This window comes from Caretta caretta, chromosome 2 (assembly GCF_965140235.1).
Source record: "Caretta caretta isolate rCarCar2 chromosome 2, rCarCar1.hap1, whole genome shotgun sequence".
Taxonomy (NCBI): Eukaryota; Metazoa; Chordata; order Testudines; family Cheloniidae; genus Caretta; species Caretta caretta.
In genome coordinates this window covers 265,821,824-265,835,045 of record NC_134207.1, presented here as the reverse complement: position 1 = coordinate 265,835,045, position 13,222 = coordinate 265,821,824, and the positions used below count along the sequence as shown (strand labels likewise).

Genomic DNA, 13,222 nt, shown 5'->3' with positions numbered 1-13,222 from the left:
CGGTCAGCACCAGGGGCACGCGAGCTGGTGCTGAGCCCAGCATAACAGCAGGTGAAGAAGAGACGACACGTAGTTGAGCCCTCCTCTGGCAGGGCTAGCCAGGGTGGTTAACACCCGGTGGATAGCCATGTCCGGTCTTCACTAGCCCTCCCAGCAGCGGCCGAGCCACACTGCCCTGGTGCCCTGGGAAACAGAGCAGCCTGCATCACCCTGCTAGAGACTACGGGACTAACCCCAGGGACAGCCTCATCTCATTCCACTACCCTAGCGGCTCCCATCCGCGTGGTGCACGGTCAGGGAACCGTACCCATCTTGTGCGGGAAAAACTCGCCACCCCAGAGCCCTGTCCACCTCCCCACCCCCTGAACTCCAGGCCCAGCTCCTCCCAGAGCTACCTACCCAGCATGTTCACCCTGAGAGCAATCATCCCCTCCTCCCAGCGAGTGGCCGGAGAGCCTTTCAGAGAGGCCATGGGCTGGTCTGAGTTGAGGACCTTGAAGTAGCTGTCCAAGATGGTCCTGATCTCCACCTTGCGCTGGCCCGGGCTGCTGGCGTGCAGGATGTGAATCATTCCCACCAGGCTCTTCAAGGTCAGCTGCAGCAGCTTGGGGTCCTTGGTGTCTCCATTCCGTGGGGAGCACCACTGTCTGAGCACCAGCATGAGGGCCTCAACGGAGGCCGGCGTGATCACCTGCAGGGCGTTTTGCTGTCGGAACCAAGCAGCCCCGTTAGATGGCGCCCCAGGAAACCAAGCCCAGACCAGACGCGGCCAGGGGCTTGAGCCCAGATTCTCAGACCCACGGTGGGGATCGCTCCAGCACGCTGGGCCTTGCGCAGAAACGCACGCACACCGCGCTCAGCAGGCTCACGGGCTGCGCGATTCACGCACAAGGGGTTGGGAATCTGGGCTTAAGCAGGTGCCATAGACTCACCCTCTGCAAGCACAATCTAGCTTCCCGCAAGAGTGTCCGACCACATGGGACTGGGGCTCATCTGTCTAACGCTCAAGGCTTGGGTCTGTCCTGCAAATGCTATCCAGTAGAGGGCAGTAACGCAGTCAGGGTAAAAAACCATGGGATCACGTCGCCCTCTACTGGCTGCAGCCTACAGGGAGGAAAGCAGAGTGATGGGGATGGGGAAGAAAAGGAGAGAACAGGAGGACGATAGGAAGACTGAAGGAAGGTAGCTGCAATATCTGGAGTGCACCCACTGCAAATCCGTCTCAGACAACCTGTGCCCCACAATCCGTACCTCCCCCATCTTGTATTCCTAAAGCACCAGGAGCTGCCATAGGCTCCTCCCAGGACCCAAATCCAAGCAGTGCTCTCATCTCTTCCCGCATCACCCTCCCCACCAGTAATAAAGATGTGGTGGATGGGACGAGAGATCCAGACCCACGGGGCCCCGCAGGGTGAAGTGAGGCCAGACACCGGGAACGCTTGTTTTCAGCCCTACGCTCGGCAAAGGCAGGATTCCGAATGCCCATCAGGGGCAAGTGTGTTGACATGACATATTGCATTTTTCATCCCTAGATCACACAGGAGGATCGGTATCATTATCCCCATTTTATGGACAGGGAAACTGAGGCACAGGGAGAGAACGTGACGGGCCCAAGGTCGCACAGCGGGTCTGGGGCAGAGCTGGGAATACGAACCAGGTCTCCTGATTCCCAATCTAGGGCCCTTATCCATTGAGCCACACTGCCTCCAGGTGGCTAAGTATCAGTGTCACAGTCTCTCGGGGCCTGAGCCCCGCACCTGTAAAATGAGGATAACATCCTCTCCCTCCCTCCATCTTGCCTGGCTGACCTGTGACCATATCCGGGCAGGGACTCTCTATATGTGCACGCAGCACCTAGCACAATGGGCCCCGATTTTGCTGGGGCCCGTAAGGGCTGCTGCCATAGAAGTATTTTCCCCCTAAAACAACACAAGGGACATTTAAAGGCAGCACTGGCTCCTGTGGGGCTTTCAGGCCAGCCGAATGCAGCCAGCTGCACATTGCACCTCCCCTGCTCACAAAGAACATCCCACCAGGTGGGGGGCGGCAAGTGGGGGTGAGCATACAACAGGAGACAAATGCAGAAGGGATCCAAGCAGTTTGCTTTTATGTCCTAGAAATGTGGGGCTGGAAGAGACCTTGAGAGGTCGCCTAGTCCAGCCCCCGCACCCTGAGGCAGGACCACAAAAAACCTACACCATCCCCGGCAGGTGTTCGGCCCCCCTGTCCTTAAAGATCTCTGGGAAGGGGTGTGGAATCCCCATGCTTTGTTATCAGACATGGCCACGCCCGCTTCCCCGCCCACCTCTCCCTCCCCAGGAGCAGAGCTTGGCTTTCAGGAAGGAGGGGACCACAAGGGCTAGGGACGAGTTACCTTGGCTCCAGAGATAATGGCTCCAAAGAGGTGGATAAGTCGCAGCTGGAGAGCCTCAGGAAGCTGCCCTTCATCCTGGAAGCTCCCTGCAGAGGGCGAGAAGTTTAGCCTGTCAGCCGGAGACTAAGCACCTATCTCTGGGGGGTGGGGCTTATTCAATGCCTGCTGAAATCAATGGAAAGACTTCCTGGGGATTTGTATCAGAATCTTTGTCAGTTGGTGCCTCAGTTTCCCCATCAGTAAAGCCATGATGACACGGCTTCCTTTCTCTGCAGTGTCTATTTAGACTGTGAGCTCTATGGGAGAGGGACTGGCTCTCACTGGGTGTGTGTTCAGCGCCTGGCACAACACGGCCCTCATTTGGGTTGCCCCTCTAGGCGTTACCACACTACACATCATAAATAGTAATTTAGGGCACACTCAGATCACCTCCGTGTCTCCAGAGGTGAAGCAGCCCATGCCAGCTAGGATGGGGCGCTAGTGGTCCTTGGGAGACCAAGGATTTGAGTCCCATTTCCATTTTTGCCACTGACTCACCGCGTGGCCTTGGACTAGAATTTTCTGAGCCTCAGTTTCCCCATCTGTAAGAGGAGGCTGACACAGCTTTCCCCTCAGCTCTTCACTCACTATTTGGAAAGCTCACCCCCTGCTCCTTGGCTGGAAGATGCTACCGAAGGGCAAACACGCTCTTATTTAAATCGACCTTTGGGAACACATGGGAGGGAGCCCGGCCCATGCAGGGGGGGAGAGGGGCTACATTAGCTAACGCCCTCCCCAGATCAGAGCTGTACGGCTGTTGGGTGGGAATGCTCCCTCGGTCCTGCTGTGATAGGGATGTTGAGGGACAGAGGGGTGGGGAATTCTCTCATTCTAACGGGTGCCCAACGGCGAAACCCTCCCGGCGTCAAACCCAGCCCAGAGCGCGCGGATCAAACAGAGCTTCACAGGCACTCGGGGCATGCGTGCAGGGAGAGCGCTCACGGTGTAGCTACTCTGGGAGGCAGCATCTCGCCTCCAGGAAGCCCAAACCCAGTTTCCTACAGGCAAGACCCCGGGAGGATATAAACAGACGAGCGACCCGCTCCTGAGCCCCTCAGGGCTCACGCCAAGGGCTACTAAGGGCGGACCGGGCCAGGGACTGCCCAGCCAGCACCAGTAAAACACTCAGGGCCCTGGACCGCCTGGAAGCAGGCCGTTGCGCGAAGCCGGTGCGGGGACCCTTCCCTGCAGAGGCGGGCGGTCGGAGAGGGGAACATTCCCCTCCTCTGGTCTGGCTCTGCCCACACCTGGTTCCATTCCCAACCTGGCCACCCCTTATGGGGTTCCACTGCCCCAAACAGCCACCTCGTGCGTCCCAGGCCAGCACTTATGCTGCCACCTCCATCAGCTGCCCCTTGTTGGCAGATTCAGTGGAGAAGCCAGGAACTGATGAGGCCAGAAGACTCCTTCCCACAACCCCGCAGGTCAGGCTGAGGCAGCGTGGGGGGAAGCCTTCCCTGCATCCAGCCAGTGCTGCCAGCTCGGTGCCTTGGGCTAGCATGACGTTCACGTGTCAAGCCAAAGAGGGTCGGGTTCCTTCTCCTGCCGAGCCGGGAGGTGAGCGCAGCATTTCCCTCCTAGCGAGGGGCACGGCGACTGCTGGGGGAGGTGGGGACGAGACCAATGGCACATGACCCTGATCTCTAGTCCTTGGAGCATGTCCAGTCCCCAGCCCGGCCTCTCCCAGGGACCTCAAAACCGCTCCAAGTCCCAGCAGGCCCAGAGCGATGCACGAAACAGAGGCCAAGCCCTCCCGTTCCCCCCGGCACCCGCGGAGCTCTCGGCCGCCGGTCTCTGACCGGACACACAAGGTCTGACCCAGGCGCTCCCACTAAGGGAGTCGGTGCAAACTCGCTTCACAGGACGCCACGTTTCAACGCTCTCCTTGCGGGACACAAAGGTGACGGGCTGTTAGCTCACAACTCATCTCCCCTCTCCCCCACAATAGGGCCTCTGCGCAGAAAGGCAGGCCCAAAAGCCGGGTTTGTCACAACCTGCATCTACAAGACTTGCCAATAGTTCTACTTCCTTGCCAATAGTTTCCCTCCTAGTGGTAGCATCAGAGGCCTCATGGCTCAGGCACTGGAGGGAGACTCGAAAGGCAAATTCAATTCCCAGCTCTGCCACAGACTCCCCCATGTACCTCTGGGCAAGTCACTTAACCCTGCCCCCAGCACAGTTATGAGGTATACTGAGCATGGTAAGTGTATGTAGTTAATATTGGTTGCTTTATCGTTCCTGTTTGAGTTACCAAATCCCCTGGATATTGCCCACCCAGGATCAGAGGCCCATTACGCGCAATGCTGAACACACACAAAATACAAAAGACCAAGGACACATCACACAACCTTTGCAAAGCAGGGTTTGTGCAGAACATCGCACGAAGCTTTGCAGAGCGTGTGTTCCACACTCCACTGGGGAAAACAGTACCAAGCCAAGGCAGAAAGGAGAAACAGCATAACAGATGGATTAAAAGCCATCCAACCCAACACAGATGCAATGCACCGAGATTCGAGAGCAGGAAAGACGCCTCCTGTGAGTCACCCCTTTTGCTGTATCTGGAGCTTCTTTCTCCAAGTCAGGTAATCATTCCTCACATCTTCCCTTGACAACTTCCTGCTGGCATTACCTACTGATTGAGCTAGGAGGATCACGGTCTGGCTAGAAACACTCACTCACTCACCTGGATTACAAGTACCATTATCCTGGGTAGGTAAGAAGGAAAGAACAGTGGCTTTACACTGTTTAATCTCTGCATTTCAGAGGCAAAGGGACCGGTCAATTTCACTTCTGTTGCTAGTCAGTTTCACACTCTGGGTCTCATGTGCTACCCCTCCAAAGCAAACTTATTTGGGCAGGAAAGACCTGGATGGGGTTTAGATGGGTGTTTTCTTAAATAAAGCCCTTTCCAATGGAAGTTTTAAAAAAACCTCATGGAAACATCTCTTCAGCATTAAACGTCTGTGGCGTTAGCATCTCTGCATGCCACACGCGTGGTTCAGGGAGCTGGTAATTGGGCATCCAGCTGGGATTGCTGTTTCACTTGGAGGAGACTAGCACAGCATAGCTTAGCGCAGTGTTATTACGGGGTTTGGGGCCAGGATATGGTGCAGGAATCCTTGACGGGGATGTTCTCTGGCCTGCCCTGGCTATAGGATTTTAATGCCAAGCTTTGGCCTTCTCTACCTCCATTTTTTGGAGGATTTCCAAGCACTTTAGAGGCTGTAGAAGCATCTGTCTTGGGTAGTTTAGATCCAACAAATCCTGCATCTTGGCAGGGGGTTAGAGTAGATGACCCTTCCAGTCCCTATGGTTCTATGATTAAACGCTGCTTTTACAAGACCTACATTTGGGGCCAAGTCTGAGCTGACCATTTCCCTTTAAGGACAGCAAGGAGCGTACCTGAGATCTCAGCATTTTTCATCATAGATGTCAAAGCCCTTTACAAAGGGAGGCTGTCATAAATATAAAAGGGAAGGGTAACCACCTTTAAATCCCTCCTGGCCAGAAGAAAAACCCTTTCACCTGTAATGGGTTAAGAAGCAAGGATAACCTCTCTGGCACCTGACCAAAATGACCAATGAGGAGACAAGATACTTTCAAAGCTGGAGGCGGGGGGGGGGGGGGGGGAAACAAAGGGTTCTCTCTGTCTGTGTGTTGTCTTTTGCCAGGACCAGAGCAGGAATGCAGGTCAGAACTCCTGTAAAAAAATCAGTGAGCAATCTAGCTAGATACGCGTTAGATTCTGTTTTGTTTAAATGGCTGATAAAATAAGCTGTGCTGAATGGAATGTATATTCCAGTTTTTGTGTCTTTTTGTAACTTAAGGTTTTGCCTAGAGGGATTCTCTATGTTTTGAATCTGATTACCCTGTAAGGTATTTACCCTCCTGATTTTACAGAGGTGATTCTTTTACTTTTTCTTCAATTAAAATTATTCTTTTAAGAACCTGAATGCTTTCTCATTGTTCTTAAGATCCAAGGGTTTGGGTCTGTGTTCACCTGTACAAATTGGTGAGGATTTTTATCAAGCCTTCCCCAGGAAAGGGGGTGTAGGGCTTGGGGGGATTTTGGGAGGAAAGAAGTTTCCAAGCGGGCTCTTTCCCTGTTATATTTGTTAGACACTTGGTGGTGGCAGCAATAAAGTCCAGGGACAAAAGGTAAAATAGTTTGTACCTTGGGGAAGTTTTAACCTAAGCTGGTAAAAATAAGTTTGGGGGGTTTTTAATGCAAGTCCCCACATCTGTACCCTAGAGATCAGAGGGGGGAAGAAACCTTGACAGGGGCTAACTAGCACTATCCCCGTTTTACAGCCGAGAAAGCCAAGGCACATGGAGACGCGCCCCGCGCCCCCGCCCCCCCCCCCCAGCGCCACACAGCAATCTGGGACGAGAACCCAGCTCCCCATTCAGCACCCCAGGCAAGCAGCAGGATGGATGCTGAGAAGGGGAAGAGCATGGACGAGAGAAGAGAGGTTATGAGTCAGGTATGTGGGTTGACGGCAGAAGGGAGGAGGCTACGGAAAAGGGAAGGAAAAAAGAGACAGATTGGAGAAGATACCAGCAGGCACATGGTCAGAAGCCCAGCTACCTGCATCGATACAAACACCAGCCACTGAAAACCCCATGAGGCTTCACTGCCCAGAAATGGGTTTCCCCCAAAGGAAATTCTGCCAATTAATTCCACGAGAAGACTCGTCTGGAGACGCTTGTCCCCGGGCACAGCGTGTGCATGAAAGCTCATTATCTAGTAGGGCTGCTGGACGTGGGGCTCAGGGGAGGTTTCCCTGGTGCCCCCCGATTCTTTGTGGGACAGGGTGGGATTTTAACAGTGCTGCAAAGGGCCCCAATCTTGCAGATGCGCAGTGCTTACGGCCTTCACTCCCAGTAGGCACTGGGACAGAACGTGCTATGTGAGAAATCAGCCCAGATGCAAAGAGCTTTTTTCCCTCCTAAAAATAACTGGGCAAGGGGATTTACACCATGTGGTCAAAGAAAAACTCCCTGCGTAGTTTTAGGGGCTTTTTCTGCCCTGTTATGACTAGAAAGGGGCTATTGATTAGCTTCCCCCAGCAGTCAGATGCAAGTTCTCTAGCCACAACCCTGCAGTCTCGCAGCTCAGAGGCACTAACTCAGATGTGTAAATTAAGTGCCTCTGTGTGTGTGTAGCCTTAAGAAGGGTCCATCCAGCGAGGTACCCTCCTGCCTAAGAGACACCAACCTGGCATCAGGCGCCTGGCAGGGGCTCTTGGAGTGGATACAATGTCACCCCTTTACAGAGTACACCAAACAGGGGCTGAGATACTGGAGGAAAAAGGAAGTTTGCCGTTCCCTCTCTAGAAGTATCCAATACTCCAGTACCGTGTGATCAATGGATAATGGTAAATAAAGCATTAGGGGCACTACACTGAAACATCTGGAGTCTATGGTCTCCCTGCTGCACGGGAGATCGCTTGGTGGTGCACAGAGCAAACCCATTAGCATGCGAAGGAGAGAGCACCAGCGAGGATAAATCCCCAGCTTGCGACAGAGAATATTAAAAACCCAAGCAGCCAATGAGTAATGTCCAATCAATCCACGCAAACGGGCTCCTGCCCCCATAGGAATAGCTGCCTCTTCTAAAAACAGCGCTAACATCCTGGTGTTGATTTCTGCCCCCCGCCACTCAGTCCTCTCCTGCACGTGTGGGCTAATTCAGACTGTAAGCACCACAGGCCAGGAACCCCGACTTTACTTGTGCCCGGTATCTCTATGGGACTGTATAGATATTGCTAATCCTGAGCCAGGCCAAACTCTGAGCCCTGGGAGGTTACCCCTGCACTAGTCATCCAAGTACCATTTGTTATCTAATCAGATACTCACCAGGCTCAAAAGAAAAGGAGGACTTGTGGCACCTTAGAGACTAACCGATTTATTACAGCTCACTTCATCGGATGCATGAGTTCTACTGGTCATTTCCAACATGTGTTTAAGTCAGTCACACACACACGCACCCCCACCCACCCAAAAAAGTTTAATACAAGATCCAATCTAAAGTCTCCCAATGCAAGGAGTTACTCTGTGTAGCTTATTCGTCATAATAAAATACAGAGCTTCAATTCAGTTCATCAGTAAAGCGTAGGGCTTCTTCAAAATATGTATCCAGACTTGGAAGTGGATTTCACAAAGCCCTGCAGTTTAGGGGTGCCTGAATCCAGGGTTTTTCTGTAAACCCCCCGCTCTGTTTCCTCCAATAGCACAGGCCTCCAGTTAGTCAGGAAGTTATTGGTGAATTCAAGTTAATCTTAGAAAATGAGGGGCTATGCTGAAAAGTGGGGGGGGGAATGGGGGGGAGGGATATTTCATGAAACCCAACCCTCTCACACCCTAGTTAAAAAGTAACTTGTAAATGGGGAGAGAATTGTGTTTGCAGACTTTCTTCCTTCTTTATAGTGTTGTAGAAAAGCCTGGAGGGGTATTTTCAAAAACAACAGGAGTACTTGTGGCACCTTAGAGACTAACACATTTATTTGAGCATAAGCTTTCGTGGGCTAAAACCCACTTTCATCGGATGCATGCAGTGGAAAATACAGTAGGAAGATATATATACACACATAGAGAACACGAAACAATGGGTGTTACCATACACACTATAACGAGAGTGATCCGTTAAGGTGAGCTATTACCAGCAGGAGAGAAAAAAAACTTTTTGTAGTGATAATCAAGATGGACCATACTGTATTTTCCACTGCATGCATCCGATGAAGTGAGCTGTAGCTCACGAAAGCTTATGCTCAAATAAATTGGTTAGTCTCTAAGGTGCCACAAGTCCTCCTTTTCTTTTTGCGAATACAGACTAACACGGCTGCTACTCTGAAACCCTTCAAAAATAATGTTTTCCATTAGAAATTCAGGTCTTGTTCTTGGATGAGTTCCAAGTACAGGACAATGAAAGAGGTTGGGTAATCTGGGAAGCAAAACCTATGAAGTTTTAAGTCAGATTGTCTAAAACTATGTTTATTTTGCATAATGCCTATTTAACTGCAATGCCCGAGAAACAGCTGGAAGAAAAGCTCTTAAAAAAAACAACCCTCCTTCAATGAAAGGCTAAGAAAGCTCTTACTCCAGCTCCCTGGTCCTCCAACAAGACTTCCACCAAGAACAGGAAAAATGAGATTTGACATTTCTAAAACAAGCAGAACTTTTTTGGGGGGTGGGGGCCGAGGGGGGGGGGCAGTGTAGGCCAAGATTCTGTGTGCTTTGAAGAAGCATAACAGAAGGTGGGGAGGGGAAAGCAGCACTTAACTGAAGATGCAAGAATGGTTCATAAAGAGATCTGTTTTTCTCAGTGTTTGAGTTAAGTGAGCACAAAATAAAGTTTAATAGTGAACAGAAATAATCCTTTTCCCTCAAGCAGGTTTCACTCCAGCCAGCCACAGAGTCCTCCAAGAACTGCAGGTTAGCCAAGACCTGAGTTTCTAATGTAAAAAAAAAAAAAAATATCCCCAAGCTGGGGTGGGGAATGGGGCTTTTAAAAAGTAAAGAAAATGTCCAAAGCATATTTCTACAGCATGGCAAGCAACCAGCTATTTCTCCCCCTTACGGTCAGATTGCACTGGGCTTTTCATCTCCAGTACAAAAGACGGCAAGGTTAATTTGTGAAGTGAAGGGGGTCAAGTTTAGAGGTTCATAGGCTGCAGCTCCTGGCAAGACAGCCACACACACAGTTTTCTGAAGCAGCTCCGCCCCGTTCAATCAAGACTCTTCCTCTTTAGATGCCATCAGCACGCGGAGGGACACGGTAATGGGATGGAGCAGCAGCCTGGGCACCCCGTCCTCCTCCCCAGAAGCAGTCACTTGCTCCTCGGGGACGAAGCAGCTAGCAAGGACAGGGAGGATGATGCCACTCTGAGGGGCAGGACGAACCCGTTTCCTTGTGAGACATGTTACTGGGCTGCTGCTAGCGATGGTTATTTCTGGTGGCCATAGCTTTTGGGGGAGAGCCCAATGAGACTGGCAGGGTGCGGTCAGTCACACTTCCCGGAGCCTCCATCATCACTTGGATGGCACCAAGACGAGGGCCCCAGGTTGACCTTGGTTGGCCACAGACAGCAAACACACAACGGTGAGGAGACTGCTCAACGTGTACCGATGCTAGCCACTGAGCCATCCCTCATGGTCAGCTCTTGGCCCATCTGATCAGTGCAGGCTCCCACCAGGAGGCTGGAAGGGAACTGGGGGGCCACCCACACTGCTGCTCCAATGCGTAGCGTTCCCCCTCCCTCTGTCTTTGCTGCCATCGTCCTCTCCTGGAGGGAGGCTGAAATGAATGAGCTCATAGCAGCACCAGCGGAGATCAGGGCCCCATTGTCCTGGACACAGGAAGATGGTCTCTGCCCCACTGAGCCTACAACCTACACGGACAGGAGGAACAGGACATTTCCCCCCATTTTACAGAGGGGGCGACACGGAAGGGCTAAGGAAGGTGGTGCAGGGAGTCTGGAGCAGAGCTGGGAACTGAGTGCAGAGCTCCACGTCCCAGACCAGCCCTTCAGCCGCAAAAGCCCACCCTTCCTTGTACAAACAGCCAGGACGTTCCATCTAGTCCCCCTTACAGTGCTTCCAAAGCCTCCCACCTTATGGTGCGTCTCAGCACTGCCAGTGAAAGCCCCCAGACAGCTCCCAACCTCCAGGCCTATCCCCAGCCTCTGAGCTGTTGGTTCCAAGCAGGAATATTCCTCCCCCCCGGCACTGTGCTGTGTTCCTTAGGAGGTTCGTTACAGAAGTTATTGAGTCGAAAGAGTTAACGTGGTCAGGCTCAGAGTCTGAGACGGCGAGCGCTCAGCTCCGGCAATGAAGGAAATTTCTTCGCTGGTTGGGGGAACCTTGCCTAGAAACTGACACAAGGCTATTTACGGCCCCAGGGATGTGGGGTAAAGGTGTTCCCAGGTTCAGCCAGAGGCACACAGCGCCTTTGGCAAGACGGTTTCAAAAGTCAGAGGAAATCAAGGAGCAAAGGGAACTCCAACCTCTGTGTGGAATTCCCCTTCAAGCCCACAGAGAATGGGCCCAGAAGGGATGGGAGGTGGCTTTGGTAGCTAGGAAAGCCCCCAGGAAGCCTTCCTGGTGTCCAAGCAAAACGAGAACAAAACCCAGCCATTCAACGGCTTGCAGGAGAGATTTAGACATTGACACACATGACCAGGCCAATGCTACTGGGCAGAACTTGCTCAGCGTCCCAGTGGAGGAGCGTCCACATTACGAACCCCCTGCCCGTTTGCAGACAGCCTCAGCAGAGAGGGCCCACACTGAACGGGTCTGGAGAGTCAACTCCTCTCTGACGCCCAAGGAGCGGGTCTTTCAAATTAAGCAGTAGGCACACTGGCTGCTGCCCCTGCTACGTGGACAAACAGGTGGGTCCAATCTCCAAGGCTGGTAAACTAGTACTTTTCGCCAGCACTAGATTCGCTCCCCACCCGCATTTGAAACAATGCACTCAGTCCCCACTCCTCTGGGATACAGGGACATGAGAAGCAGAATGGGATACTGGGTAATATGCAAATACACCTTCTCAACACATACTGCTGGCTAACAGCCGCCGTCTGGCAGCGCTGGGGTCCCGACTGTAGGGAGGAAATCTGGGAAGCGCAAGCATGCCTTTTGGATGCACAAACTTTGCTCTTTTCAACACCACAGAGAGCCTCCAGTGCTGGGGAGGAGGAAATCAAGGGTCATTAAGCACGATAAACGGCTGGAAAGGTTAGGGTGACATTTCACTCCAGCACGGGTAGGGAAGGAGGAGGGCTCCTGAACTGAGAGATAACAGCACTGGAGACAGACGAACCTCCAACCAGAGATGGAGGCGGGGGAGTTGGTTGTTTGGCATTTACCTTGGAAGAAAGTGCTGAACTCTAGAGGCAAAGCAGCTGGTGCAAACTTGTATTTGCTCTTCTCTTTCATGCTGACAATTTCCCTAGAAACACAGGAAATGCAGGGGAAGTGAGACAGGATTCCAGGCAGGGAGCAGCTAACAGGGAGCGGGGGAGCTGAAATTACTCGGCCAAGGCATCGGAGTGGTGCAGTGCAGAGTCATTAGATGCCCATGTGTCATGCTGCATGTTTGAAATGGGGAGTGACATGTCTCGAGACCCCACGCTCCGACATCCCACACCGACGGGTTTTATGCAATGGATTATGGCTCCTCATTGAATTTGACCCCGCAGGCCAGCGGGGCTGTGACAGTGTGCCTAGACCACAGCAGAGTGAGAACATCCAGACAGGACACTGCTCCACACCCACTCACCCACTCAGCTGCCTCCTCCACGTCTGGTAGGGGTCGAAGAGGCATTCATAGAGGTGCAATGCATAGATTGTTACGGTCTCTAGCTGAGACCTGCTGGGGGCACACTGCTCCGGGGTGTTCTTTAGCTGCAAGGACAGAAGAAACCTGGTTAATCCGCAGCATTTTAAAAACAAACAAACAAACAAAAGAAACCTTTGCCCACCCCCCACTAAATAATCTTCATTAACATTCAGTCGTGCTGCTGAAAAGTGCCTTGAAGATGTGAAGTGCTATTGAAATGCTGTATTATTATTCAGGCTAATTTCTCTCATTTGATCATAAGCTCCTTCAGAGTAAGTGGAAGAGCGTGTGTTTGAGTCTGTCGCAACTGCTCTTGAAGGTGACCTTTATTATTACTACGTCCTCTAGAGGACATGGGCTGGGATCGGAGGGCCTTTCTGCGCCAGATGCTGTACACACACACTAAAAAGACAGTCCCCACCCTGAAGATCTCACAATCTTAACATATTATGGGGCACAACAGAGGGAGA

The 13,222-nt window shown here is 52.2% G+C and overlaps 1 protein-coding gene across 7 annotated transcripts in view; it reads right to left on the bottom strand.

The window, feature by feature from the left end:
• NBEAL2 (neurobeachin like 2) overlaps positions 1 to 13,222 on the bottom strand; it is a 180,599-nt gene that overhangs the window by 73,178 nt on the left and 94,199 nt on the right. For all 7 annotated transcript variants that reach the window (XM_075126070.1, XM_075126069.1, XM_075126075.1 and 4 more), the window contains 4 exons: positions 12,693 to 12,817; positions 12,280 to 12,362; positions 2,375 to 2,460; positions 400 to 706 (listed from right to left, as the gene is read on the bottom strand). In XM_075126070.1, coding sequence (XP_074982171.1) covers positions 400 to 706; positions 2,375 to 2,460; positions 12,280 to 12,362; positions 12,693 to 12,817 — 601 coding nt within the window. The remainder of the gene's footprint in view (positions 1 to 399; positions 707 to 2,374; positions 2,461 to 12,279; positions 12,363 to 12,692; positions 12,818 to 13,222) is intronic.